This window comes from Zootoca vivipara, chromosome 15 (genome assembly GCF_965207765.1).
Source record: "Zootoca vivipara chromosome 15, rZooViv2.hap1.1, whole genome shotgun sequence".
NCBI lineage: Eukaryota > Metazoa > Chordata > Lepidosauria > Squamata > Lacertidae > Zootoca > Zootoca vivipara.
The window spans coordinates 3,033,658-3,056,883 of record NC_142598.1 but is presented as its reverse complement, the minus strand read 5'-3'; the positions used below and the strand labels follow the sequence as shown (position 1 = coordinate 3,056,883).

At 45.3% G+C, this 23,226-nt stretch overlaps 2 protein-coding genes across 2 annotated transcripts; one reads left to right on the top strand and one right to left on the bottom strand.

The window, feature by feature from the left end:
- Positions 1-673: 673 nt before the first annotated feature.
- Positions 674-6,438, top strand: LOC118097846 (red-sensitive opsin). The gene is made up of 6 exons (XM_035141110.2): positions 674-782; positions 1,248-1,544; positions 1,974-2,142; positions 2,810-2,975; positions 3,584-3,823; positions 6,322-6,438. Exons 1-6 carry the CDS (start codon positions 674-676, stop codon positions 6,436-6,438), a joined length of 1,098 nt encoding a protein of 365 aa, XP_034997001.1.
- Positions 6,439-8,467: 2,029 nt separating this feature from the next.
- On the bottom strand, positions 8,468-20,280 carry TEX28 (testis expressed 28). Its single transcript, XM_088658802.1, has 5 exons — positions 20,226-20,280; positions 15,161-15,231; positions 13,617-14,287; positions 10,399-10,534; positions 8,468-8,897 (listed from the first exon to the last, which is right to left on the bottom strand). The coding sequence occupies exons 1-5, from the start codon at positions 20,278-20,280 to the stop codon at positions 8,583-8,585; spliced, it is 1,248 nt and encodes a 415-aa protein (XP_088514928.1). The 3' UTR covers positions 8,468-8,582.
- Between the last annotated feature and the right edge of the window lie 2,946 nt (positions 20,281-23,226).

Genomic DNA, 23,226 nt, shown 5'->3' with positions numbered 1-23,226 from the left:
TGCACAAGATGATTGCTGTTCTGCTTAAGGAAGCATTTTGTGGGGTTTGTTTTGGCCTTGGCAGAGGACAGGCAATTCTGAAGCATATTGCTTTGTGGCACCATGGTTGGTGAGTCCATGGTGGGCTGAAACCTTGACTTCAGTGATGAACATCTATCTCCGGTTGTAGGAAAATTGGGCCAAAACGTCCTTTGGCCTAGTTAGAAAAATGGGCCATTAGGAAATTGCAAGGAAGGACCGTTCTGAGAGGGATTAGCTGAGCTCTTTTGACTCTCTAATCACCCTTCCATGCTCATCCCTCACCTGAAGTGTCCGGCAAAGACACCCATGGTGACGCAGGGTACGCGTGAGTCCTTCATGCCATGGTAAATGGGGGGGGCCTGAAACAGGGAGGGGGGCAAATCGCAGCCCAATTAAGGGATAAAACATTTAAGGGCTTTGGGGATCTTGTGCTCCAAGCCGGGTGCTTAATCCATCTGGGGGGGTAGGTATATAAATGTGTATTGCCCTGGACCCTGGCACAGACAAGCGGATGGGAGAGACTGAGCGGTAGCGAGGGAAAGAGAGGAAAACAGAGAGCAACAGAGACAGAGAAAGGGCAGAAAAAGGGAGGGAGTGGGACAGGGCAGCAAACAAGTGCAGGTGGAAGGTGGGAGAGAAGGCAGCAAAGGCCATGACAGAAGCCTGGGATGTGGCTGTCTTTGCTGCCCGCCGGCGCAATGATGATGATGAGACCACCAGAGACAGCTTGTTTACTTACACCAACAGCAACAATACTCGGGGTGAGCCCAGCAGCAGGGGCAGCAGAAAGGGGGGGTGGAAGCCTAAAATTGGGGATTAGACATGGGGGTGCACTGGGGTTTAGTTGAACCTTGATAGAGCAGGTGATGCAGCAAGGGGGGTGGTTAGTTGGTTTCAAGCCTATCTAGGGGACAAGTGTTCTAAAAGTGGAATTTGCCCAAGGTTTTTGGAAAAGGTTCTGGAAAGTTTTGGGGACTAGACAAGGAAGGGTTATCAGCTGATCCAGGTGGAGGTTTCTGTGTGCAACTAGAGAGAGGTGTAAACTTACCACTTTCCTTGTGTATGACTTGTGAAGGGGAAGGACCCTGTATGGTCTGCAAGGGAAGGGACACTAAGAAAATATGGGAAGATGCCTTGCCAAGTCTTGGTGCAGTAGATTCCTGATGGATTATCTTGTGAGGCAGGCTGGGATCCCTCCAACTCCTAACCTTTTCCCTCCTTCGCAGACCCTTTTGAAGGTCCAAACTATCACATTGCACCACGATGGATCTATAACATCACTTCTGTCTGGATGATCTTTGTGGTCATTGCCTCAGTCTTCACTAATGGTTTGGTATTGGTGGCCACTGCCAAATTCAAGAAGCTACGCCATCCACTCAACTGGATTTTGGTGAACTTGGCAATAGCTGATCTGGGTGAGACAGTTATTGCCAGCACCATCAGCGTCATCAACCAGATCTCTGGCTATTTCATTCTTGGTCATCCCATGTGTGTGTTGGAAGGATACACCGTGTCTACTTGTGGTAAGAGGCCAAGGGATTTCTTATTTACAATAATTTCTGCTTAATGCTCTGCCATCCTATTCCTTCCCCCATGTTATCCCTCCTGGCTCATATATTTACCCCATTTAATCACAAGCCAGAGTCCTGTTGTCTTTCAAGATCACCATACTCTTTCCATCCTGCTTCTCCTTGTCAGGAATTTATGAGGGAGAAAGAATGCCAGCCCCTCCCTTATCCCTGCTTGTCTTCCTCCTATGAATTCTGTGCATTCCATAACTCTTTAGCTATGGTGTTTGGCAAGTGCAAACGTTTGATCTCAATGCCCTCAACTGCTATTGTAGTTGCTGAGAAAGCCAGGTAATGGGAGATGAATTGGGACAGTCCCAAAGTCTCATGGTAGAATCCATACTCCCTTTTTGTGACAACTGTTCCCTCTGTTCTTTCCCACAGGAATATCAGCCCTCTGGTCTTTAGCCATTATCTCCTGGGAGCGTTGGGTTGTTGTCTGCAAGCCCTTTGGAAATGTCAAGTTTGATGCCAAATTGGCCATGGCTGGCATTGTCTTCTCCTGGGTGTGGTCTGCTATTTGGACAGCACCACCCGTCTTTGGCTGGAGTAGGTGAGTGTGAGGAGAGACATGGACCGGCAGCAGCTGTGGAGAGAAGCAAGTAATGTAAGCACATGTACATAAAAAGAAGGGCTGATAATGGGGACTGTGCTAGCAGGACAAGCGCCACAAGCTTTGCCAAAGCAACACAGAACTGTTCAAGTCAGGCAATGTCCACTGAGAAAGATTATAGGGGAAGAAGAGGTCACTGATATTAGGTCATGGAGTTCCTTGCTGTGAGAAAAGCTGCCCCTTTTACAGTCCACTACATGCAGCTTTTGGCATGGGGAAATTTTCTTGGGGTTGTGAAGCTTAAGGAGGGTATTCTATTCAAGTACTGCCTTGGGCACTGGGCATTTATGTATGAGGCTTAAAACAGTTTGTGTCAATCACCTTGTCACAGGAATGTTAAAACTACAGTATGGTTAGAATGTTTATTCATATCACAAAGGCTACCACTCCATGCGTGTAGCCAGGATTCTTTTTTGGGGGGGGGCAGAACCTCAGTTAGCTATGTATTTTTTATTCCCCCCTCCCCACTACGCCCTTGCACCCTCTTTTGAACTACTCTGGATGAGAGACAGTCATTCTCTCATAAAATAGTGGTGGAAGAGACTCAAAGGTGATTTAAGTCCTGTTTGTGAAAATGGTCTTCCTCTTTCCCCTCCCTGTCCTGTAGGTACTGGCCCCACGGTCTGAAGACATCATGCGGTCCAGACGTATTCAGTGGCAGTGAAGACCCTGGAGTTCAGTCTTACATGGTTGTGCTCATGATCACCTGTTGCTTCCTCCCACTGGCTGTCATCATTCTCTGCTACCTGCAAGTGTGGCTGGCTATCCGTGCGGTGAGCACCCACCCTATCCTAGGACCCCACCTCCTGGTTGGAATCTGCATGCCCTCACTCTCCCTCAGGCTCACATAGGAACAGTCACCCGTAATCCTGTCCCTTTTGCTGATTCTCCTATTTCTGAAACTGCATCTCTCCCAAACTACCATACCTCTGGGATCTTTGTCTGGGATCAAACTACCAATTGCTAACATTCTAGCATGCCTTCATTTTACTACTTCCACTGTGGAATCCCCTTAGTCACATTGCAACCAACAGTAGAACTTTCTCTCCATAGCTGCATGCCAAACAAGACCCCACAAATATAGTGGGCTTTTCATTTCTGTAGCAGACCCCACTCTCTGCCCCTCCTTAATTTCTTGGTGAGCCCCTATTATCCAGAACCAGTTGGCACCCCCCCCCTTCCACTGGATTCCTTCCCTTTTCCATGGCTTGCAGTATATTGCTTGTGAGAAGATAGGCTGGTTGAAACATACCTGGATATAGCCTCCCTGGGTTTTACCTATCCCAGGTTTGTTGCAGGTTGAAACCCTCTTCCCCATGTTCTATGTGTGGGAATAATCTAAACACCCTATTTAATCCCACCTCCTCTCCCTCTTGTACAGGTTGCTGCCCAGCAGAAGGAGTCAGAATCTACACAGAAAGCTGAGAGGGAAGTATCAAGGATGGTCGTGGTTATGATCATTGCCTATTGCTTCTGCTGGGGACCATATACGTTCTTTGCCTGCTTTGCTGCTGCCAACCCAGGCTATGCCTTCCACCCCCTTGCAGCTGCCCTGCCTGCCTACTTTGCAAAGAGCGCCACCATCTACAACCCCATTATCTACGTCTTCATGAACAGACAGGTAATCTGCTATATTGCAAAATGGAGACTTAAGAGGCCAGCCAAGATATTGAAAGTACTGAAAACCAGATTTGTAAGAGAAGGGATTTATGGACAGAAAACCCCATGTAGGATGAATGGCCTTGTAGATTATGCATGTGGAACAGCTCACCAGTTCTGCTTAACCTTGTCTCCCTTTCCTCCACCCCCTCGCTCTTTTTCTTAGAATCATGGAATTGTAGAGTTGGAAGGGACCCCAAGGCAAGGATAATCTAATAGAAACCCCTTGCAATGCAGGGATCTCAGCTAAAGCATCCATGGCAGATAGTCACCCAACCTCTGCTTTAAAATCTCCAGGGAAGGAGAGTCCACCGCCTTCTGAGGGATCCCATCACTGTCAAACGGCTCTTGCCATCAGAAAGTTATTCCTGATGTTGAGTCAGAATCTCCTTTCTTGTAACTTGAAACCTTTGGTTCCCTCCAGAGCAGGAGAAAACAAGCTTGCTCCATCTTTCATGTGACAGCCCTGGAGATATTTGAAGATGGCTATCATATCTCCTCTCAGTCTCCTCTTCTCCAGACTAAACATACCCAGCTCCCTCAAACATTCTTCATAAGGCTTGATTTCCAGACCCTTGATCATTTTGGTTGCCCTCCTCTGCACACGTTCCAGCTTGTCAACATCGTTCTTGAATAGTGGTGCTCAAAATTAAACACAGTATTCCAGGTGTGGTCTGACCAAGGCAGAATAGAGTGGCACTATGACTTTCCTTGATTAGCATAAAAAAAAATCCTTCCAGTAGCTCCTTAGAGACCAACTAAGTTTGTCATTGGTATGAGCTTTCGTGTGCATGCACACTTCTTCAGATACACTGAAACAGAAGTCACCAGACCCTTATATATAGTGAGAGGGTGGGGAGGGGTATTACTCAGAAGGGTGGTGGGAATGGGTGATTGGCTGATAGGTGTGGTAAACCTGTTGACGACTGTTAATTAATGCAATTGGTCTTACAGGATAAAGCAATGGGTGAGATGGCTAATTTGCAGTCATTAATAATAATAATAATAATAATAATAATTTTTAATAATAATAATTTTTAATAATAATAATTTTTAATTTATACCCCGCCCTTCCTGGTTCAAAAACCCGGGCTCAGGGCAGCTAACACAAATTTAAAACACTTAATTGTAATAAAACATAAAAGCAGCATAAAATACAGTATCAAAGCATGAATAACAATTAAATTCAAGTTCAATAATCAATTTGGGGGAAATCCATCCAATAAACATTAGATAGCCACCAGCGCTAGCTGGCTAAATTAGTCCTACTTGGGACAGCAAGGAGGCCAGGGGAGAATTAGCTGTGGGGTCCCAGAGCAGATAATCTTCATAAAGGGGGGGGGAGAGAGAAGGGAAATAAAAGATCAGACTGAGTTCAAATTAAAAGCCAGGCAGAATAGCTCTGTCTTACAGGCCCAGCGGAAGGATGTTAAATCCTGCAGGGCCCTAGTCTCATGGGACAGAGCATTCCATCAGAGCCATCACTGTCAGTTGTTAACAGGTTTACCACACCTATCAGCCAATCACCCATTCCCACCACCCTTCTGAGTAATATCCCTCCCCACCCTCTCACTATATATAAGGGTCTGGTGACTTCTGTTTCACTGTATCTGAAGAAGTGTGCATCCACACGAAAGCTCATACCAACAACAAACTTAGTTGGTCTCTAAGGTGCTATTGGAAGGATTTTTTTTATTTTGTTTAGACTACGGCAGACCAACACGGCTACCTACCTGTAACTTTCCTTGATTAGGACACCATACTTCTGTTGATACAACCTAGAATGGCATTAGCTTTTTTTTTTTGCTCCTGCATACATCACACTGCTGACACGTTCTGAGCTTCTGGTCCACCAAGACCCTAGATCCTCTTCACATGTCCTGCTAGTATTCCAAGTGTCCCCCATCTTATATTTGTGCATCTAGTTCTTCCTGCCTAAGTACAGAACCTTACACATGTCCCAATTGAAATTCATGTTGTTAGCTTGGAACCAGTTCTCCAATCTGTTAAGGTCATTTTGAATTCCAATTCTGTCTTCTGTGGCATTATTTACCCCTCCCAATTTGGTGTCATCTGCAAATTGGATGAGCATCCCCTCAAATCCTTCATCCAAGTTGTTAAAAAGACGTTGAACAACAACAGGCACTGTGGCACTTCACTTGTCATTTTTCTCCAGGATGATGAGGTACCATTAATGTGCACTCTTTGGTACTATGACTTTCCTTGACTAGGACACCAAACTTCTGTTGATGCAGCCTAAACTAGCTTTAACCTTTTTTGCTCTTGCATCACACTGTTGACTCATGTTAAGCTTGTGATCTACTAAGACCCCTCAATACTTTTCACTTGTACTACTGGCAAGCCATGTGTCCCTCATCTTAGTGCAACTTACTGGTTCTTGCTTCATAAGTGTGGAATCTTACATTTGTAGAACCTTACCTCTTCTTTTCTCCCCGGCAGTTCCGTAACTGCATATTGCAGCTCTTTGGCAAGAAGGTGGATGATGGCTCTGAGGTCTCCTCCACTTCCCGCACTGAAGTCTCCTCTGTCTCTAATTCTTCTGTATCACCATCATAAGAACCCCCTGCCTGGATGGGCACCGTGACAGGACTCTGCCTCCCAGGAGAGCCCCAGTGATTGTGAGCCTCCCCTTCCTTCTGTGCCGTATGGATTCCCTTTGAGCATATGAAATACTGGCCTGCCATCTCCACAGATCATCTCCTTTGAACTTAGACTGTGCCCCAGGCTGGGGTACTGCTGTTTCTCCTGTGGTTGGGGGAGGGAAATGTTTCTGTTTTTCTCCGAGAATTGTTTTTGGATGGGGGTGAAGGCTGCAGGATTCCATGCTCAAATATCCCAGCATTGTGCACCTTTCCTGGGACATCAGGGGTTGCTTGGACACTCCTTCCCCTCAGCTGTGATCCTTAAGTAGTCTCCCACTCTGTCTCCCAGAAGGGAGCAGAACTAAGGGGAAGTTCTGTGGGAAGTATATAGCTTTTGTAAAGCAACTCTGTCCAAGGCCCTTCCTTGAAACTGCCCTGAAGACCACACATCCCAAGTTCAACACACTGATTCCTGTGGATGGATGAGTTGGTGGGTGTGAATCAATATAATTCACAATTTGACCATGCAGCACCTATTTTGATTCCCTTTTCCTCCGTCCTTCCTATAAAAAATTCACTGGTACCAGAGAGTGCATCACAGGGGTGGACAGGTGAATAAGGTTTGTCCTCCAAGGTGTCTGTGCCTCAGCAAGGTTGGATGTATTGAGTTCTAGCTCTGTCTAGGAGCTGACATAATTCTAATGTGGGGCAGAACCATGGAGAATCAGCATGAGCCACCTTGGACACCACTGAGGACTTAGTGCTTCTCCCCAACACGGCTCAACTGGAACCTTTCTGTACATAGTGTTTGATACTAAAGCCTATTGTGTCGCTGGGACATCTAGCTAGAAATGCAATGGGGGGGGGATAAAAAAAACTGACTGCAGCAAGAAGAACGAAATAGAGAATAAAGATTTTTAACTTCTGTATAAAAGCTCAGTTTTTATCCTACAAACTATGTAACAAAACAGTGTTTGCTGTGTATCCATGCATTGGGGGTGTGTGTGTGTGCAATAGTTGCCAGAGTAATAACTGTGGAGAGATGAGGGTAGTTTTCATTGCTTGCGGGTGAAGTAAGTAAGTAAGTAAATAAGTAAGTAAGTAAGTAAAGGTAAAGGGGCCCCTGACCATCAGGTCCAGTTGTGTCCGACTCTGGGGTTGCGGCGCTCATCTCGCTCTATAGGCCGAGGGAGCCGGCGTTTGTCCGCAGACAGCTTCCGGGTCATGTGGCCAGCATGACAAAGCTGCTTCTGGCGAACCAAGAGCAGCGCACGGAAACGCCGTTTACCTTCCCGCCGGAGCGGTCCCTATTTACCTACTTGCACTTTGATGTGCTTTCAAACTGCTAGGTGGGCAGGAGCTGGGACCGAGCAACGGGAGCTCACCCCATTGCAGGGATTCGAACCGCCGACCTTCTGATCAGCAAGCCCTAGACTCTGTGGTTTAACCCACAGCGCCACCTGGGTCCCTCAAGTAAGTAAGTAAGTAAGTAAGTAAGTAAGTAAGTAAGTAAGTAAGTAAGTAAATAGTGACACCCATGAGGCAAGGTGAAGCAGTTGCCTCTGGCAGGAGGGTTTTCAGTACTATTAAGAGTTAAAGAATGGGGGAGAACAGATCTAACCCATCAGGCACAATCCATTGGAAAGTTCTTATGTGTAAATTCTATTGACATGAACAGGAGCTGAATATGAAAAGCACTGCCATGGAGAGTGCCTTTTGTTAATTAGGGTGTTAATAAGATGCAATTAGGTTTTTCTACCTCAGAACAAGTTTCATTTGTTTTTCTTTCATACTCAAGTTAGCCTTCAGAACATGTGTGTGTCCTAGCTCTCTCCCCACTTCCTACTGAATCACCTTGCTTAGCATGGATACCACCACTCATCTTGGTTGTTGCAACCTAGAGTTAGGCTTGTCACCTGGAATGACTTTCAATTAACTATCACATATAGCTTGGCATAGCCACAGGGAGAAATAGGCATGTGAGAAAGCACAGGGGAATAGGCTGTTAATTTTTAATTAATAAACAAACAAACAAGTAGTTAAATAAGCATTGGGAGTAGGGAGTGTCGGAGAGCATCAGGATGGATAAAGAAATTTGTGTGCCATTTTGTTCTCTGGCTACCAAGCGGAGGGAAGCCATGTTCTCCATTCCTGTTGATGAATGACAGGGAAGTACTTCCAGGCAGCGCTTATGATGATGATCACAAGCAGAGTGGTCAGGGCACGCCAGCGAGTGCGCAGGAGAGGAAGAGAACAGGCTGAAATAGTGGAAACACACACCAAGAGAATGGTGGCAATGGTCAGCAGCAGGTTCATGAGTTGTCCATAAAGTTTATACACACTGGCCTGGGGTAGCTCCATTGCCTCCTGTTGCTGGGTTTGCTGCTGCATTTCGAGTTTGGCCAGCCGGGTCTGGTAGGAGTCCAGCACCTCCTGGCAGGGGTACAAGAAGAAGGTATGAGGTCCAGATCAGATCAGGTTCTAGACCACCTGTCCCCACAATGGCTGGTCTTTCCCTCAGCTAAACCTGTTTGGGTTCCCACACCCTTATTTCTCACCTGGAATGTGCAATTCTTACATTATAATGCTGTTCTTTGATGGTCCTATCTTATATCCCATTAGCAATCTCAGTTTGCCAAGTGCCAGTTCTTAGGTAGGCAAAGGGCACAATACTCATACGAAAGGGAGGCATCAGAAAGCTCAGGGAGAAGTAGTACACAAAAATATTCGGTGGACATAAATTGGGGAGGGGGGCAAAACAGCCCAATGGAGTTCAAGCACATTCTGTAGCAATAGCGTGCTTATTGAGAGATGGGAAACAGAAAATAATTGGGAATAGGGGCGCAAACTTGAATAAAATATTGTGGGGGCCCAGGTAAGCCCCACCCTGCATAATCAATCACATGATGCAGTGCATGCACACCATTTGAATGGGAATGCCCATCAACTTTGTGGGAGCCCAGCCCCCTCAAATATTTTATTGTGGGAGCCAAAGCCCCCACAGCCCCTAGGAGTTGGCTCCTGTGATTGGGAAGGGGACTGGAATGGAACATCCTGAATGGGAGCATTCCCCACTGTATAATTTTGTTATAGGTCCCATAGTTCATGTGTTAATGGTGTTACAATACAGTATATGCAACTGAAATACTTGCCATTAAGGAACATATCAGCATATGGGTAATAAAACCATCCACTGGCCAGCTACTATAGCTTGAATCGGTACACACCCACCCGCCCAAACCCCCACCTTGGGTAGGTAAAGGTAAAGGGACCCCTGACCATTAGGTCCAGTCATGACCGACTCTGGGGTTGCACGCTCATCTCACATTATTGGCTGAGGGAGCCGGCATACAGCTTCCAGGTCAAGTGGCCAGCACGACAAAGCCACTTCTGGCAAACCAGAGCAGCACACGGAAACACCGTTTACCTTCCCGCTGCAGCGGTTCCTATTTATTTACTTACACTTGATGTGCTTTCGAACTGCTAGGTTGGCAGGAGCTGGGACCAAACAATGGGAGCTCACCCCGTTGCGGGGATTCGAACCGCCGACCTTCTGATCGGCAAGCCCTAGACTGTGGTTTAACCCACAGTGCCACCCGCATCCCAACCCACCTTGGGTATCACTCTACAAAAAGGTCAATGCCACCCCACCCTCCAATATTCTAAGCTATACAATTAATATTGACCTGAATCCTCTGAGCTTTCTAGCATTTTACTTTGACATAGGCAATATGACATGACATCCCTCTGGAAACACACTACTGACTGTGATGGCCTACCCCATAATGTGATAGAGGGCATATTCCTCATTGCCTCTGCATCCACACATTCTGTCATGGCCAGTAACATGAGGATCACTCCACTGTCCTACTCACTGCCCTTCATAATAGTACCATGCATACATCTTGGGCTCCTAGACATGGGAGCTCCTTACCCAGATGTCCCGGGACCTCTCATAAGACTGATAGACCATTTTCTCCTCGGTGCATGCCAGGTCATGTTTGAGGTTGGTGATCTCATTGAGATTTATCTGTATCACATCATTCACCTGTACTTCGAGATGGTAGTACCTGGAGAAGGGTGGCACAGTCAAGGTGGGCGGAGTGGAGTTCTGCAGTCTGGTCCTTTATCCCTCACTTCCCTCTTTGTACACACACCCCAAGCCAGCTGGCTGATCTTATTACAGCCTGAGCTTAAAGCACTGCTGGTAAATGGATTATGATCAAGTTGGCTCTGTTCCCTCATTTGACACTTCCAGTGACAAGACACAGGTGAGCAGTGAAAGAGAGACGTTATATAAATTGGAGTTCTAATTGCAGATACACCGAAAAGAAGGTTTTTTTCACCAAGAACTCTGGCCAGAAATTTCAATGTTAGGAATAAATCCTACTCGCAAGTTACAGTCAAATAAGGTATGTATTCTGGTAAGACTAATAGTCTTGAACATAACAAATGAATACAAACAAGAAATGATAAAATAATGATGATAAAATAATACATTACAGTGTAAAGACACAAAAGCTATCAACTAATACTGTAATATCCGTAAATATCAGTCCGATTCCAAAAGTTTTATAAATAAAACGACCCTTTTGAACACTTTTGTAATCAGATTGATAGTTACGGATATTATTAGTTGATAGCTTTTGTGTCTTTACACTGTAATGTACCATTATTTTCTAAGTTGTAACATTTATTTTAAACTATATATACTCTAGTGAACTTGAAGCTCATTTCTTGTTTGTATTCATTTGTTCTGTTCAAGACTGTTAGTCTTACCAGAATACATACCTTATTTGACTGTAACTCACGAGTAGGATTTATTCCTAACATTGAAATTTCTGACCAGAGTTCTTGGTGAAAAAACCTTCTTTTCAGTGAAAGAGAGATGGCCATGATTACCCAGCAGACTCAAGGACACCAAGTAGTGTGGGGTAAATATTAGGGCACTGAACCAAAGAAGAGTGAGAATAAACACTTCTGGGTGTCCATGAAGAGCAGGCCCCACGTGAGCATGTTACCAGAATAGTTTGACCCCAAGGATTGATACTGGGGGAAATGTGATCCTGGCTGTGTTGAATTTGCTGTTGTGCCAAGTATTCTATAGAGTATAGAAAAATTACCAGGCAGGTTGCTCACTGCTGAAGTGGAATTGTCAGGGGGGACGGGGCGGTTATCAAAGCAAACTCTTCTATAACACTGCCATTCTATTTGAAATGACAGATGTGTTTACTAGCAAATCAAATGCTAGCTTAGCCATCAGCCTTGCCCCTCAATCCTATGCATTAGATGGATTGTCTACTTTTCTATTTTTTAAAAAAGTGTTGCATAACCAGTTTGTTCATTGCCTTATTTTTTTTAAAAAAACTTTTTTGACATCACTGGCACAACCAAACAATATTGTTTCTGCTTTAGACTTGCAGAACATTTTCCCCACCCAGAGCTTAACCTTGGAGGAAAATAAGCACATTTGCATCAACTGCCATTAATGTGCTTTCAGAATGTCCATTGCTCTAAAAATGTGCCAATTTTGTGTGCCCTTGTGTGAAGGCTAAGTCTCTCTTCTTTGAACTGAAGACACTCAGAATTCCTTCATTTCTAAGGACATGATAGCTCTTCCCTTTTCCTCATTACTGTACAAGAAAATTGGGACCTTGGTTCCCATGTAATGTAAATGCAGCAGAAAAAGCATGGAGATCAGAAGGAATAGGCAAGCTAGATCCTGTACCATGGTATAGGTGTAAGCTATGGGGCGGGGGGGGGGGAGGAGTTTGCTTCTGTGCCTCTGTGTGAATCAGTGCTAGTTCCAGTTTTTTTGTGGGGGCCAATTCACACTCAACGCACTCTTCTCCAAAGCATCACTGTCCAGTTCTTTGCCCTCTCCCTCTGTTTCCAATCCACGCAACTACCCAGAGGAAGAGCACAAGGGAAATGGAGGTTGCTTCTCCATCACCTCACTCTTGTCGCTGCTGGCATGTTTGGAAAGGACAAGATGCACACGCAGAAATAACTAGGAGGAGCATCAGCAGGGTGCTCCAGAGAGTGGGCAGTGGGCCACCTGCAGGAGTGTGGACCTCCGCAGGTGCCCAACAATGTGTTGGCCCTGGTGTTAATGCAGATGGAAGAGGGAGTGTGGCACACAGTTCAAAAAGCCATTGTATCCAGTAATAAAAGTCTGATCACATTCCTTGGTGGGAAGTGTTGCAGCCAGGCTTCCGACCATGCAAATGATCCAGTGAATGGCAGGCTCAATCGCCCGGCTCCCAGCTATTGGCCAATACCAGCAGTCCTTGCATGGGCGTTCCCCTGGTGGTGGGCTCAACCATCCAATGGGGATGCTTGGGCCCGCTCCCAGGGGGCATTAAATTGCGGCCTGCCCAGAAGTCACCCCTGCCTTTTTCATTGGATCCCCGTCCCTTAATTTGATTGCTTTTACTTGTGCTTTCACCTTGCTATGGACCAAGCTGGTTGCCATATTCAGGGCCGGGCAGGAATTTTTCCATTTGGCAAATTGGCACTCGCCATCTGGATTTCACCTATCTCATAGCAAATCACAACTTTGTAAGGCAGTTAGGCACTGGGTAAGCCTAGATCTTGGTTACGGGGAAGGTTGTAGCCTCTGCCTGCCCCCTTTGGGAAAGGGTATCCTGTTAAAAGGATTCAGGAGGAATGGTTCTGTCTGACACCCAGGCAGGGGCAGGGGCCTCACCACTCTTCCAAAGGCGGCCATGTGGGGGGTACCTCTATTTGATATAGGTCATAGGGCATTCCCCCCCCCAAGATGTGATTTATCCTTTGAAACACTTCCAGCAGATGCACTGGAGTGGAATAGCAACGGCTTTACCCAATGCTTATGCCAAACCATTCTTTAGTGTAACCAATAAAGTTGTGGCCATATTCAAGGCAAAAACCTAATATGCTGTTGTCTTGTGTCATTTCCCTAGGGAACTGTGGAGTCATGGGGCCTTGGCACACAACACTAGATTCTGGCACTGACAGCAGAGCATTGAAGATCTTGAGCCACAGGCTCTGAACCTGTGAGACTGAGCAGGGGCACAAGGAGACAGGAGACCAGGAAACATCAAACCTGAGATTGGGGTGTCAGGAGATGGGATACTGGAGCCAACTGCCCTCAGTAATGTGGGTGCCCACCTCTTCTTCTCCTCCTGCAGCAGTTCCATCATCTGTTGTTTGTCAGCCTTCCATGACTCATCCAGTTTGTGCCACTCATCCTCCAGGACTTTGTGATCTTCTCTAAGATCAAGCAGCTGAGCTTTCAACTCTTGAACCCTCCGCTTGATCTCTTCCTCAAGGATTTGCTTTGAGGAAGCCTCTTGAACAGACCTGTTTTCTTTGCTCTCCGAGATGGAAGGAAGGAGTTCCTCAACCGTGCAAGTTTCTGTAGTGCGGTTTCTGGGTATGCTGAAGGATGGCTGGTGGGATATGCTGTTCCTGGGAGTGGTGAGCTGCTGCTGGGCAGGAGTGGCACTGCTGCTGCTGTCCTGGCCTGTAAAAATCCTCTGTTCCAACTTCTTCAGCTGAGCCCAGGAGTCCTGCAGACGCTGTTCTAGTTGGGCAATATTGGCTGAGGAGCGCTGGTTGATACGTTCAAAGGCCTGCCGGATGGAAGGTGCTTTCTCCCGGTCAGCCTTCCCCACCAACTCCACATAGCATGAGGTATTGTCATCCCGATTGGCTTTCTCCACCCGCAGCATCTCAGATAAGTGGAATATGCGATGGCGTAGGACATCCTTTGGGTTGCGGCTGCTTACTTGGGAAGAGGTAGAAACAACAGAGACACTGCGGGGCCGAGGGGTCTCCACCTACCACAGGGACGAGGTGGGAAGATGATCAGAGAAAGAGCCAATGACATCAGCTATCCCTGAATTCATGCTGGGTCCCCACTAGCTACACCACAAGACACTGAATTATACTTCTCCTAGAATGCATTCTGCCATGGCCATCACTGATCTTTTTGTCTATCCCACAAAGCACTCTGCTGTGCTTCCTCTAAGGACTGCTACCATTTACAATTTTAATCATAAATTTAACAATACAATTAAAAATAAATTGGGCAATAATATTTGAATGTATATGATACTGCTCCAGTCACTTGGGATGAAGGACTGGGGTTCTGAGCAAGAGATAGTTGACTTGGCAAGCACTCCTTGTAGGCTAAACTGTCACTCAGGATGTTCACCACCAACACTTGCTGACTCCTTGATTCAAGCTAAGCAGGACTAACATCACAATTTCTATTGAAATTATAGCCTTGAGCTCTGTTAACCATCTTCCACCCTTACTACCTGCCTCTTCCCACAAGGGGATTAGGCACTGATTCTTCACTGGCATTGGGAAGGGACCCAAGTTTAGTGAGTGAGCAGGACTTGAGGGGCAAATCTTCCTTTGGTCCCTGCTGACTGCATTGGTAAGGCATGAGAGAGGAATGTTTCTTGACTTCTCCTGTCATGGGTGTCTGTGCAAAGGTCCTTCACAAAGAGAGTTCCCTGACATCAAATTATCACACAGTGACATCATGTTTTCTCCCCTAAAGCCATGGCAGGTGCAGCTCCTGGAACCAATAACCACAGTTAGTGGGCAGTTAATGTTTGGAACATGGGCTGGGGCTTTTAATAGTCTCCCCAAGAGAGCCACATGCCCCGGGGGAAATCAGGCTGTATCTTTTGGTCACTCACTGAACTGGCAGAGTCTTCTGCTTGCTGAAAGGATTCTCCCTTGGTTGAATTATAGAGATCCACCATGGGTGCTCTGTGGAGACAGGCATGTGCATCAAAGAGCAATTCATACAATAAATGAAATTCCAACTAAACATGCGGAAAAACATTCTGACAGTAAGAGCTGTTCCACAGTGGAATGGTCTCTCTTGTGGACTCTCCTTCCTTGGAGGTTTTAAAGCAGAGGTTGGATGGTCATCTGCCACAGATGCTTTAGCTGAGATTCCTGCATTGCAGGGGGTTGGACTAGATGATCCTTTGGTCCCTTCCAACTCTACGATTCTATTATTCTATCTCTTCCTGGACCCAAGCTAAGGGCCCCATGAGACACTATGCAAGGGACACTGTGCAAAAGGTTTACCACAATTATTTTGCTTTCCACCTTCCTCTCCATTACTCCAAGTCTTTATCAACATTGTCATGGTCGTCATCATCATTATCCTTAATTACTGAATATTTTAGACATTTCCCATCCAATTTTTTAAGTATCAAAAAGCTTACAAACAAACACATTGAAAGACTAACAGATTGAGGTTGAATCCTGACAAGTCAGAAGTAGTGTTTGTGGGGGACAGGAGGCGGGCAGGTGTGGAGGACTCCCTGGTCCTGAATGGGGTAACTGTGCCCCTGAAGGACCAGGTGCACAGCCTGGGAGTCATTTTGGACTCACAGCTGTCCATGGAGGCGCAGGTCAATTCTGTGTCCAGGGCAGCTGTCTATCAGCTCCATCTGGTACGCAGGCTGAGACCCTACCTGCCTGCGGACTGTCTCGCCAGAGTGGTGCATGCTCTAGTTATCTCTTGCTTGGACTACTGCAATGCGCTCTATGTGGGGCTACCTTTGAAGGTGACCCAGAAACTACAACTAATCCAGAATGCGGCAGCTAGACTGGTGACTGGGAGCGGCCGCTGAGACCACATAACACTGGTCTTGAAAGATCTACATTGGTTCTCAGTATGTTTCCGAGCACAATTCAAAGTGTTGGTGCTGACCTTTAAAGCCCTAAATGCCCTTGGTCCAGTATACCTGAAGGAGCGTCTCCATCCCCATCGTTCTGCCCAGACACTGGGGTCCAGCGCCAAGGGCCTTCTGGTGGTTCCCTCGTTGCAAAAAGCCAAGTTACAGGGAACCAGGCAGAGGGCCTTCTTGGTAGTGGCGCCCGTCCTGTGGAACGCCCTCCCATCAGATGTCAAAGAGAAAAACAACTACAGTGGTACCTCACAAAACAAATGCCTTGCGCAACGAAAAACTTGCTAGACGAAAGCGTCTAGCGATTCTTTGTTGCCTCGCAGGACGAAGCTTTCTATGGCCACGTCTTGCAAGACTTTTTTTTTTTGCCGCCTGCCGTTTGTTTCCGCAAAACAAAAATTTTCGCAAGACGGCACAACCCGCGGAACAAATTATTTTCATCTTGCGAGGTACCACTGTACCAGATTTTTAGAAGACATCTGAAGGCAGCCCTGTTTAGGGAAGCTTTTAATGTTTAATAGATTATTTTATGTTATTTTTCTGTTGGAAGCCACCCAGAGTGGCTGGGGAAACCCAGCCAGATGGGCGGGGTATAAATAATAAATTATTATTATTATTATTATTATTATTATTATTATTAAGCATAATAACATATTCTAGAATTTACCCCTCCTGCCAGAAAAATTATTGTGATCAGGAACACTGTGGGGAAGACCGGAGGGGGGGCTGAGTGCATGATTTTGAGGGGGTGTGAGCCAGGTAGCCTCCATGCAAGGATCCCCACCATGCCTGTCGCCAGGGGTCTCTGGGCCCCGGAGCCCAGCCTGTCCTGGCCTCCCCTTGCTGAATGGCTTGCTGGCCAGTGCTGGGAGAATGCATCTGCCAAGGGCTGTGTTGATCGGCTGGGCTCCCCCTGCGTGGGTGGGCGGGCAGGCAGTGCAGCCTGGCCCCATGAACCATCTGTTCCCTGGGTGCCAATAAAGGACACAATGCCACTGTTTGTGATTGAAATGTGAACAAGTTCAATCCTCTTGATATAGGCATGGTGCACCAGTGGCCTTTCAGATGTTGTGGACTCCAACTTCCATCAGCTCCCACAGTCAGCACGGCCAATGGTCAGGGGTGATGGCAGTTGTAATCCAACAACATCTGGTGTACAACAGATTCCGCACACCTGACTTCATATAATGCAGTTTCCCCTTCCCACTAATCAACCCAAGATCTCTGCCAACGAGACTTTTCCACAAGAGAATTTCCTGGTGCATTGCACTTTCTGTGTAAGAATTGTATGACCTTCAGCTTTCTGCCTGAGGCAAACACCTCATTTGCCTCATGGTAAGACCTCCTTTGAGTAGGGGTAGCATATACGGTATATTAAGCAAATAGATGTATTGGAGAACATTTAGAGGTGGGTGTGAAGGGTGATGAGCCAGCACCTCAACCCCAAACAGTCAAAGTGGTTTGCCAAGTTCTGTGACCACTAAGGGTAGAAGGATAAAGTCCTAATTATCGGAGGCCCCAAATATCTGAAATTCTGCCTCCTCAGGTGTTAAGAAAGGCAGAGGGGGCTGTATTGGTTATTCCACCTGTGACATACTCCCTCCCTGAAGATGTGAACTAGGTAATGTGACTTATGTTTAAAAGTTTCATCTCTCCCTGTTGACAACACTAGGTAGGCCTGTTTGTGGTAGTGTTTCTTTATTATACTACAGCCAGGTGTTTTACTTATGTGAAGGATGCTGTGTGTTCACTTATTCCCCCCACAGAGATTCAATTTAAGGAGGAGGTACTGGAACAAAACTAGACTTTTAATTAATTACACTCATGGAGGTTGGAAAAGATTGTGAACTGAACCAACACATGGTGAGTTTGCTCTCAATGAATCCTTGCCGCAACAATGCTTGTACATCACTCTGATTACATAAAATACTTGGAATGTGGCAGATTTGGAATGTTAACAGATAATATGAAGTGCCCAAAGAACTTTGTGAATGCTAGGTCCAGACTAATTGGTTGTCATTATGACCTATATACTACAGCCAAGGTTATAACATAAATCAGTGTCTTTGGACAAAGGCCAAAATTTCTGATATGTCATGCCCAAAAAAAGTACCTAAGTACAGTACTTGCATCATTGAGTCATACATGTATCTACCACTAGATGGCAGAGGACTGATATTAGCTGGCAATATAGCCACGAAGTTGCTAAAATAGACCTGAGGTATTGCACAGCTATAAGCTGTTCCCAAGTAAAGCTGCCTAGAAGTCATGTTTCACCAGTTTCCAGCTGCAGACATAAAGTCTAGCTCCACCAGAATAATAGAGAGACTGTCTTCAGGCAGATATTGAAGTAGGTATCATACATGAGGGTTTGGTGGTGGTGGTGGTGAGAAACAGAAACTACTGTATGTGACTTGAGTTCATTAAATTCAATTACAGTACATGTTTTGCTTTCTCAAAATTTGCGTTGGGTTTCTGCTGAAAATCACCCTAGGAAGCAGAGATTTGCAGCACCAGGACATTTTGCTATTGAAGCAAGTGAAAAGGTTTATATTGATAACCACTTACGATTCACCGTATTTTTCGCTCCATAAGACGCACTGTTCACTTTACTTTATGGAGTGAATGTGTGGTCCCTGCTGCCAAATTGCCATGGGGCTAAAGGCAGATCATGCTTTTTTAAAAAAAAAAAGAGAGAGAGAGAGAGAGAGAGAGAGAGAGAGAGAGAGAGAGAGAGAGAGAGAGAGAGAGAGCTAAAGGCTAACAAGAGGGAGAGTGTTGAAAGGAACCCGCTCAGCAGCTGATTGCAAGAGATTGGGGAGGGAGATAAGGGAGCTAGCACCCTTCCTGGCCCGCCCGGCCCCTTGCCTAGGCCTCAATTGTTGTCTGCAGAGGGAGACATGTGATTGGCTGATTAGATTATCTGTCTGTAACCTGTAGAAATGGGTCACTTTCCTTTCCTAGAGAGGCTGCAGAACTGTGAGTTGAACCCCATAAAAACAGGATTTTTCCCTTTGCAAGGAAACTCAACAACTTTGAGCTGATCCTCAAAAATGGAGCTTTCCCCCTTTGCAAAAAAGATGCACAACTGTGAGCTGACCCCCCCCCCCAATGGGGCTTTTCCCATTTGCAAAAAAAGTTGTACAACTTTGAGCTGGTCCTTTAAAAAATGGAGCTTTCCCCCTTTGCAAAAGAAGTTTCCTCAAATATTTAAGGGGGGGGGCAAATGCACCTAGGCCTCTAGGAGTTAGCTGCTATGCCTAGGAAAATTCAAGAAAGCAAGATATATATTTTTCTTGTTTTCTTCCTCTAAAAACTAGGTGCGTCCTATGGTCAGGTGATTCCTGTGGAGCAAAAAATACGGTATCATCTTGGTAACCCAGCTTTGTGCACATGTGTGCATAATTCATTTTTTGTTGTTGTTGTTCAGTATCTACAGGATAGTAGTATCTACTGTAGTATAAGAATAAAGTGCAGATTGCTCTCACAGCACCGTTTTTGAGGGTGATGTCTGATGCTGAACTGGCCTCCTCCATTTTCTTAGTTCACATGGGCCTCTTACTTTCCACTAAAGAACAGCAGTAGCCTGAATGAGCCATTTGTATTTTGGACTCCAACTTCCTGGCCAGCATGGCCAATTGTTAGACATTATGGAAGTTGTAGTCAAGCAATATCTGGAGGGCCAAAGGTTGCTATAGGTTATTGTTTTATTATGTTAGCTGGCCAGTCATTTTCTGCAGATTGGGTGCTTCTTGTCTGTGTCTTTTATAGGTTGTACATCAGAGCGATGGTGACAAGGTTACAGTTATTGAAGCATGTGTTACAGTTCATGAAGCCCTTGCAGCTGCTGCTGAGCTGGCCAAACAAGGTAATGGAATGCTGGGATCTTTCCAACCCCGCCCCCCTTGGGTAATTCTCTCATCTTTTGCTTCCTCTTAGGCATCTATATCCCTTCATAATCAAACACTTGGATGCTGCCACCATAACCTCCTATGTGCCATAGCCATCAGAGGCCAAATCACCACTGTTGAGGATCGCTAGAGAATAAGCAGCTTACTCATCATGATTGCTTCAGAAGGACTGGGGAATGAAGGTTGTGACTGTGGAACCATGGCACAGGATGCTTGTGAAGAGAAACTATCCAAGAAAATTCTGGTTCAACTTGCTTTTTTATGACATGTTGTGTCTGCAATTGCCAGTTGTACAAGTGTGGTTATATGTTAGCACTGGAATATCGTCACTCTTCCAAGTGCCCTGCAATTTTAAAAAAAGTGGAATGCCCTCCCAAAGGAGGTGCATTAGTCCCCTTCACTGTGAACTTTTAGGATATACAGTATTTAAAATGATTCTTGTTTACTTGGGCAATTGATGGCTGAAAATTCTGTCCCTAGCAACTCTGTTATGATGTTAGTTTGAGTGTAGTTAATTGCTTTTAGGAATTTTAAACTGTTTTAGAAGGTTGCTTTAAACTGTTTTTTTTAGTTGTCCACTATGGACTCTCTTGGTGGAAGGCTGTGTGCCTACCCCTGTGCTAGGACCTTAATAAGAATCTGCCAGATCTATCAGCAAAACTTGGGTTGTAGGGATTTCACTGGGGAACAAAATGTTTGTTGCATTGACACCTGCAGTTGTTCTAACCTAATTTCAACGTGCTGATTTCATATCTGAAGTCTGTTTTGTTCTGTAAGCTCTAGTTTTTTGCAATTCATGTTTGTCACTTTTCACCTGAATGTTCATTTTTCACAATGCAAGAATTAAATATTTTATTAAACACATAGCTGCTGCTGCTGCTGCTGCTGCTACACTTGTTATATGATTGACAGCTTTGCAGTAGCCTGTTTGTGAACATCTAAGCTTCCTCTTAGAGCCAGTGTGGTGTAGTGGTTAAGAGCGGTAGACTTGTAATCTGGGGAACTGGGTTTGTGTCTCCGCTCCTCCACATGCAGCTGCTGGGTGACCTTGGGCCAGTCACACTTCTCTGAAGTCTCTCATCTCCACTCACCTCATGGAGTGTTTGTTGTGGGGGAGGAAGGGAAAGGAGAATGTTAGCTGCTTTGAGACTCCTTTGGGTAGTGATAAAGCGGGATATCAAATCCAAACTCTTCTTCTTCTTCTTTCCCACCTCTCTCCCCCCACCCTAAATAGCCTCCTGCCAATTGAAAAGAGAGGGGGTTTTTTATATAGAAAGTTTGGTAGAGCTCTGTCAACATTTTGTCACTTTGAGCTCAGGAAGACCAGAACTGAGCAGAGGCACACTCCCACACTGGAAGGTTATCCCAAGTCTAACTTGTGTAGCCCTGCCTACTGGAGCAAGTAGGAAGAAAAATTCATTGTAAAAGTCCTCCTCCACTGTAAGGGGGAAAGTGGGAACACACAACGAATGATATGCAGGTTAAATCTGGTCCAGTTGGCTTGCCAGCCAACTGGCACTTATAAACATCTTTTTAGAATCATAGGCTTGGAAGGGACCATGAGGGTCATCTAGTACGTCATGAATGCATTAATCTTTTGCTCAATGTGGGGCTCAAAACCACGACCCTGAGTTTAAGAGTCTCATGCTCTACTGGCAGGATAGTTCCTCATAATTTGCTTATCTCTCCTTTCTTAAGCCAAATGTGAGTGCATTGGATTAAGAATCAATGACCATGTTGTCTGTGTTTGCAGGCTCCTTCTTCCAGCAAAAGGTCCCCTGTGAGCTGTGAAGAGTACTTTTGCCAACAAATACTGCTTTCTGCCTTTTGATTGGTGGAAGGAATAATGGAATTATGAAAAGTGAGGATTTAAAAGAGCAAAGGTGTCTCTCAAACATTAACTTTTTGACTTCTTGTTTCCAATTTTGACAGAAATGCTGCTAACATTCACAGACTTTGACCTGTCCAATTTACCCCTTTCTCCATCCCTCAGCCATGGTACTTGATTTTTAAACTGGGCTCAAAAGCTTCCTGACAATTTTATGTGGACCAAATAGTGCTTGTCTTACCTGAACCTGTTGACACCTATTCCTGTACCTGGCTACTACCCTACTTGGTTTTCTTCTCTCATGCCTGACATTCCAGGGCCCTGTTGTGTAGTAGATGTTTCCTGGCTGTTTCCTACCAGAAGGTATTGACATAGAATTAGTTTTGCCTGCAGAAATGCATTGGAATGTCACATAAATGCTTTTCCCTAAAGTTCTACTCTCACCCATCAGAAATAGATTGTAACCATCTTCCTGTTTTATACCTACTAAACACAAGTTCTCAACTGTTACCTTTCTGGATAATTTGTATCATAACAGTAAGAGGTAGTGAAAGGACAGAAAGAAAAACTGAGGAAGGTTTGAGCATATGCATGGAAGGCAAGAGGATATATATATATATATATAGAGAGAGAGAGAGAGAGAGAGAGCAGAACAGAACTAGATGTTAAGACAGAAAACTGGAGCCCCACGTTGAGTTTCTCCCCACCCCCTCAATAATGTCTAGTGAAAATTAACCATGGCCACACAACATATTGCTGCCCTGTCCTTCTCATTATTGTCCACTGCTGGGAGGGAAACAGAAGCATGATTTTACTGGGACAAGCTTAAGTTCCATTGACTACATTTCCCCTGGACAAGAGCCTTGCTTTTATTTGCAATTTTGCAATTTTATTTTATTTTATACAGTGGTACCTCTACTTACAAATTTAATGCGTTCCGAATGCACACTCGTAAGTCGAAAAAAAATGTAAGTCGAATCCCATAGGAATGCATTGGGAGAAAAAATTCGTAAGTCCCTATCTAAAAATTCGTAAGTAGAAAAAATTCTATCTAAACAGTATCCAAGATGGCGGACGGAGCTCCATTCGTAAGTAGAAACATTTGTAAGTAGAGTTATTCGTAAGTAGAGGTACCACTGTATTGGAATTAGGATTTTGCAAGATGCACTGTACTGCTTTGCTGTAGTAGCATACATCATCTCTTGCAAAACTTAGCTTCACAATATTGTTGAAAACCCATATGCCCAGAGATTTTGTCATTGTGCCCTGAGAGTGGTTGAGTCAACTGAACATATTTTTTTAATCTGCCCATTCTATAC

What these genes read in the sequence shown, in the direction of transcription:
- TEX28 (XM_088658802.1), bottom strand. Translation starts at nt 20,280, where the DNA reads ATGGTTCCACAGTCACAACCTTCATTCCCCAGTCCTTCTGAAGCAATC. An exon ending in TTCTGAAGCAATCATGATGA is followed by an intron (nt 15,232 to 20,225) that starts GTAAGCTGCTTA and finishes GTCTCCACAGAG; the next exon opens with CACCCATGGTGGATCTCTAT. An exon ending in CTGCAGGAGGAGAAGAAGAG is followed by an intron (nt 10,535 to 13,616) that starts GTGGGCACCCAC and finishes ACCCTTCTCCAG; the next exon opens with GTACTACCATCTCGAAGTAC.
- LOC118097846 (XM_035141110.2), top strand. Translation starts at nt 674, where the DNA reads ATGACAGAAGCCTGGGATGTGGCTGTCTTTGCTGCCCGCCGGCGCAAT. An exon ending in ATACACCGTGTCTACTTGTG is followed by an intron (nt 1,545 to 1,973) that starts GTAAGAGGCCAA and finishes TCTTTCCCACAG; the next exon opens with GAATATCAGCCCTCTGGTCT. An exon ending in ACGTCTTCATGAACAGACAG is followed by an intron (nt 3,824 to 6,321) that starts GTAATCTGCTAT and finishes TCTCCCCGGCAG; the next exon opens with TTCCGTAACTGCATATTGCA.